At 36.9% G+C, this 6,000-nt stretch overlaps 1 protein-coding gene across 1 annotated transcript; it reads right to left on the bottom strand.

Moving 5' to 3' along the window:
- Window positions 1–3,490: 3,490 nt before the first annotated feature.
- Window positions 3,491–5,942, bottom strand: LOC113862628 (WD repeat-containing protein LWD1). Its single transcript, XM_027495715.1, has one exon. It carries the CDS (start codon window positions 5,832–5,834, stop codon window positions 4,782–4,784), a length of 1,053 nt encoding a protein of 350 aa, XP_027351516.1. The 5' UTR covers window positions 5,835–5,942; the 3' UTR covers window positions 3,491–4,781.
- Window positions 5,943–6,000: the final 58 nt, after the last annotated feature.

Here is a 6,000-nt window from a genome sequence, read left to right as displayed (position 1 = left end):
TAAAGCTAATCTCCTATGTTTTAGTATGTTACGTTGGATTTTTTTTCAAGTGAAATCCTATGTTTCAATATTAACTCAAAGCACAAAGCTTACCTCATCCCAACGTTTAACACGCGGAAATACTTTTACAAAATGGGAGAGGGTTAGGCAACTGTTGCGAAGAAAATTAAGAAGTTACCAGGAAGCATTGAAGGTAAAATTAGAAAATGCCAATTATGTTTTTTGTTCCCAAAAAATAATATATTTTTTATTTTTTGTACAAAAAATTATTAATATGTAGTCTTTAATATTTTAAAATAAAAAAAAACAGTCATTATCATCCAAAATCATATTAAGATTTAGTTCTTTTAAATTATTATAGATTAAATATTAACAATTTTTTTTACAAGAACTAATTTAAAAATAACAATATTTATAAGTATTAAAAACTTATTTAAATCAAAATAATTATACAATTATTTTGAAAGAGAGTAGATCGAATCTAATTTAGACAGAAACTAAATGGTCTAGTTTTATTTTTACTTAAACAAAAATAAAAATTCTTATTCTCTCACATCTTTCTACTCTCCTATCACTCTTTTCTCTTCTCCTTCTACCAAACTCTCCTTTCCTTGATCACATATCCAATTTTCTCAAGTTTTAAATAATTTAGATATTTATAAGTATATTGTTTAAATTTTGATATTTTTTTATTTTAAAAACTTATTATACATTAAATAAAGTAATGAAATAAAAGATCTATTCACTTTGTTTTTATGAGAAATTTTACAAAGTTAATCTAATTAATGAAAATATTTAAATCAATATTTAGATTAATTAATTTTATATTTTATAAAAATTTATTAAATATTATAATTGCTCAAATTTAACACCAGTGTCAACTGGCTTTTAAAAAAAAAAAAAAAAACACATACTTTTTATATCTCCAGGCTTTTCTGCTTCCAAAGGGAATTGTTCACAATGCCATGTGTATTGACTTTTGAGGACACATATAGACTCATTGGTGCCGAAAGCAAAAGTTTAAGGAAACGTGAATCCTAAAGTTTTGATTAAAAAGCTTATAGAAGTTGGAAAGCATGCAATCCGTGGCTATGAGGAATTTAAAGCGCAAAGGAAAGATGCGGCGAAAAAGGAAGAAGCAGCTGAAAAGAAATTAGATGCGCTAAAATCAGAAGAAAAAAACAACAACGTATGTAATTAAGCAAGAAAAGCAGCACGATGGATGTTACAAAAATTGGGAAATCAAGGGTTATAGAGAAGGTGAGGATGAAGGCAAGAAGGAAGGATTGGAACATAACAACAAGTGTTCCAAGTGCTCCTTAAAAAATGAAGGGAGATGATCCATCTCTGCTTCATGCAAAAGTGAATGTCATTGATTGTCATGGTTCATCTCATCCTGGCATACAACTATATGGTAATATGAGAATTAGTTTCATTTTTGAACTACTCAAAATTGACAATGAATGTAACATTATAATATTCTTATTTTTTATCTCATACTTATTTTTATTTATGTCTACACCCATCCCAAAAGTATGTTCCTATAATATGAAGGGGCATCTTTAGGTGTCTACATTTAGATGTTGATGAAATTTTTTCCTAGGAAAACTCATCCCATGCACTATAACGTTGCTCAGCCAAGTGCAATTGCAGTCCCCAATTGTGCAGCACCTTTATTCCTTTGCCTCAGGCTTGTGATGAAGAATACTACTATTTTGACAATCAACATTTTTCAGCCACCACTTTGGAGACCAACGGAGCGAGCAGGGGATTATTTTTGTAATGAGAACACCTTTGGATAAAATGGAAGAGAAACCAAACGATTCCAAAACTTACTAGCTGATTTCTTCTTGCGTATGTGGGGAAAATGGCATGATAATTTTTGTGGGTAAATTTTGGCGTTTGCCTAACGCTAAATAACAGTAACAACAATCTAATTGGTTTTTTTTTTTTCAATTAATTGGAAATAAAATAATAACCATCAATCCCTCCTCACCAACAATAATGAAGATGATGTCAGAAGTGTACACCCAGCAGTGCCTCTAGTGATTGTGTTCCCGTTGTGATTCTCAAATCCACAAATAAAGATAAGGATGTTCACATCTGAACAGTATTAAAAAAAGTATTAGGTTGATTTAGTGTCGTCCAATAAATTATGGAGTTTAAAAAGGGTGAATGTAAATGGGCACAAGTAACGTCACTCATTCTACGTTATGTGGACAAGAGAAGAGATAAGTCGTCGTCCAGAAGCAGCCATCATTTTAAAATTTAACGTTGCACCTAGTTTGTGGAAAGCAATAAGTGAACGACTGCAATAATTAGAATGGTCAAACTGCGATGCCCTGCAAATTTTGACACCTTTCCAAGTTCGTGGCTGTTAATAAGTTCACTGTCATTAAAATGGTTCAACTGGAACACATCATTGAATTCTACTATTTGACCACGTGTATATGTATATGCATGTGCGAAAAAATGGCATTCGATTGATCTACTGGAGCCAAATAGATCTCTCTCTCTCTCTCTCTCTCTCTCACAGTGATTGATTACATTAAGGGGTAAGATATTTTATTGACTGCATCAGAAAATCCTTCCTTTCATATCGCTGTGGGAAAATTTACTTTTTCCCAGTATGATTTAAAGCCTATTTTGAAGAATTTATGGACAATATGTGAAAATAGTTTATAATTAAAAAAATTTTAAACTTGTTTCAATAAAATTTTTAACATAACTCATCAAAATAAGTTATTTTAACCTTATTTTAATCATCACTCTTGCTTGCACATCCAGTTCTGTTCCTTCAGTTGTTCTGACCAGTTAGTCGCCAAAATACTATTTCCCATAAATTTATTCGCTAATACGGTACACAACATTTCACCTTCTACCAAGAAAAGACTCCCAGTGCCATTACAACCCTTCTTGGGATGAAAAAGTGGAGCTCCCCTGCTTTCCCTACTCATAAAGTCCGGGTTATAAATCCTCCGCTTTTTTATTTTTTTAATTTAAAAAAAGCTTCCAAAAATAACCGTTCTAAACATGCTCTAGTCACCATTGCACATAGCGCATCTCCAGATAAAAAATTGTTTGAATTAAATTTCAGTTTAGCATAACGCTTGAAAATCTAACAGGCATTTTATATGGCTCATCTCCCGATAAAATGTTCGAATTGACTTCTACTAGTTCAGTTTAGCATAAGGTTTGAAAATCTTACAGTCATCACCATCCATCCACTTCTATTGTGTCGTCTAAGTCTATGCTCGAGGTGGTTCACCCAAGGAAAAAAAATGGGTAGAAAGACATCTCCTTTGACCCACTTCTGAGACCGAATGCATAAACGAAGCAAAGAGCAGCATTTCAAGTACAAGGCAACTCACCAGGTGAATTATCTAACACGATGTTTCATACAATCATTCAAGATTTTACATACAATTATTTAACATGATTGTACATACAATCATTTTACAACAAGGCTTTCTTTTCTTTTCATGCAAACAACGATTACAAAAATATATGGATAATTTCTAGAATTTCAAAGAGAAGACATTTCAATGACATTAAAAAGGCGGAGAAGACATTTCCAAGGAAATCTTCCTAAAAGACATTTCCGCTGCATGAGGGAAAATTCAACAGGAGTTTTATTAACTTGATTTTTTATTTTTTTTCACTGCAAACAGCCTCCAAACCCATCGGTCATTTATATCATTGGTTGAAAACAATCAACAATTTAATAGTTCCCAACTGAAAGAGGAAATAAATATGAAATATTTTGTTTCATATATGTCGAATGAGGTAGGTTGGTTCTTTACCCGCATGGGGCAGAGCATCAGTTCATTGGTTTGAATGCATTTATTTGACAGATCCTAAACGTTTGAATAATAAAAAAATGAATTGAAACTGTTGATCTCTTCTTAATCAGGCAAGCATTACTCCTATGGCTAATCAGTGAGAAGTAGGATATAGTTTATGATCTTTTCACACAGATTTCTTAAATGGAGAATTCTGTAATATCAGTGCTTTAACCTCTCCTGTGTTATAGATAATGTCTAATACTATTTTATGTGCTTCTCTAAAGACAAAAAAGAAACTAGTAATCAAACAATAGAACCCTGGTAAGGTTAAGAGAAACCAACACATCACAATGTAAAGATAAAAGGAGAAAAGAAAGGGAAACGGTACCACAGAGCTCACTCTGTACTCCAATTATGTCACTTTTGCATCCGCTTTCTCTAAAACAGGGTGCCCAGAAAGATTGTGAAGATATCAGCACATCCACACACACACACACACACATCATCCAAACCAAAACCAAACAGCTTAAGCAACAACCCCAGCAACTAAACCTTTTCCCATTAGGTGGAATCAGCTAGGATCAAATGATGCCATACCATAACGTTCTATCAACAAATAGTTAGCGACAAAAAAAATACATAACTAAACTTTTGCCATCTATTACAGCAGAGACTTCTTTCCTTGAATGAACACTCATTGAGTCACAGTGGAAACACGGACGAAATGGAAAACATTTACATATAAGGTCATTTTTCCAGAGAACGAACAAGAATGTGAGAGAAGCTAACACTAGGTTTTAGGGACTAAATCGGAAGAGTATTTTAGTTCTAAAGCCAGAAACATCAAGGTTAACGTTCCAACAATAAAAGGAAAACAACAATAGTTGACTTGAGGACTCTATAGAAGTATCATGTTTTCAACTCTAAAAACCTACCCCCAATTTCGGTTTGCACATATATGGAACAGAACAGAACAGAACAGAGAGGGAATAATAATCAAACCCTGAGAATCTGAAGCTTTGTGGAGAACGCAATGGCAACCCAATCAGGCTGCGAAGACGACCACTGAAGCTGCTCAATCTCTGCCCCAGCAGTGTAAGCAAGAATCGGGTCAAGTCCACCCTCAACGGGTTGACCCATGGAAGAGAGGTCCCAAATAAGAGCCTGGGAATCATCCCCTGCGGTGCATATATGGCAAGAGCTATGCGGCGCCCAAGCAATAGCGTTCACACTCGCCTGATGCCTCTGCAGCTCCACCACAGGAAGCGTGGGGAAGCGAATATCCAACACTACCACCTTAGCACTATCCATAATAATCGTAGCCATATAGCGTGGGTCCTGTTTATTCCAGCCGAGCCGAACCAACGGCGTATCCGGCTCAGAGCTCTCGTAAATAATAGTGGAATGCTCCTTATCACGGAGATCAAAAACCCTAACGGAGCCATCAGCGGAAACGGAAGCGAAAACGCCAACGCCGCCCCAAGCGATGTCGTAGACCTCTTTATCGTGAGCAATTAGCTGGGTATCAACGGTTTCCTTCTCGATGTCCCAGATGGTGCAGGTGGTGTCGATGCTGGAGGTGCCGATGCGTTTGGGTTCGGCCTCGTTCCAGTCGAAGGAGGTGAGGGGGCCACAGTACTCGCTGTTTTTGTTCCCGTTGAGGAGGGATTTGAGTTCCACGCGTTGAGGTTTCGATTCGTCGGGATCGGAGATGCGCCAGACACGGAGGAAGTCGGAGGAGGTGGCGAGGAGGTCCGGGCGGAGGCAGTCTTTGTCGGGGATGAAGATGGCTTTTGTGGGAGGGTAAGGGTGTTCGAAAGAGAGGTTTGGGTCGCAGCGGATCTCGCCATTGGAATCGTCGAGTTGGACGATTTCGACTCGGTTAGGGTACTGTTCGAGGAGAGAAGCGATGGCGAGACGGTACTTTTTGTCGCGACGGACGCTCCAGTTCATGGCATAGATGTGCCATGGTGCCTCGTATGTGTAGATCTCTGAACGCTTCTGTTGCTCGTCTGAACCGTCTTGGGTGGGGTCGCTGCTCGCGCCCATTCTCGTCTCTGTGAATGAATTAGGACTAAGCAGCGAAGGGGAAGAAGAGGAGGAACAATCAATTTCTCAGAAGTAGAGAAGAGTGAGAGTGAGGACCAATCCAATCCTAAAAGCCCAATGGGAAAGACTTCAAGGGGCCCCACCTAAAGTGTGTTATTCATGCATT

This window comes from Abrus precatorius, unplaced genomic scaffold (genome assembly GCF_003935025.1).
Source record: "Abrus precatorius isolate BTA unplaced genomic scaffold, Abrus_2018 Scaffold3, whole genome shotgun sequence".
Classification (NCBI taxonomy): Eukaryota; Viridiplantae; Streptophyta; class Magnoliopsida; order Fabales; family Fabaceae; genus Abrus; species Abrus precatorius.
This window is presented reverse-complemented; position numbering and strand designations above follow the sequence as displayed.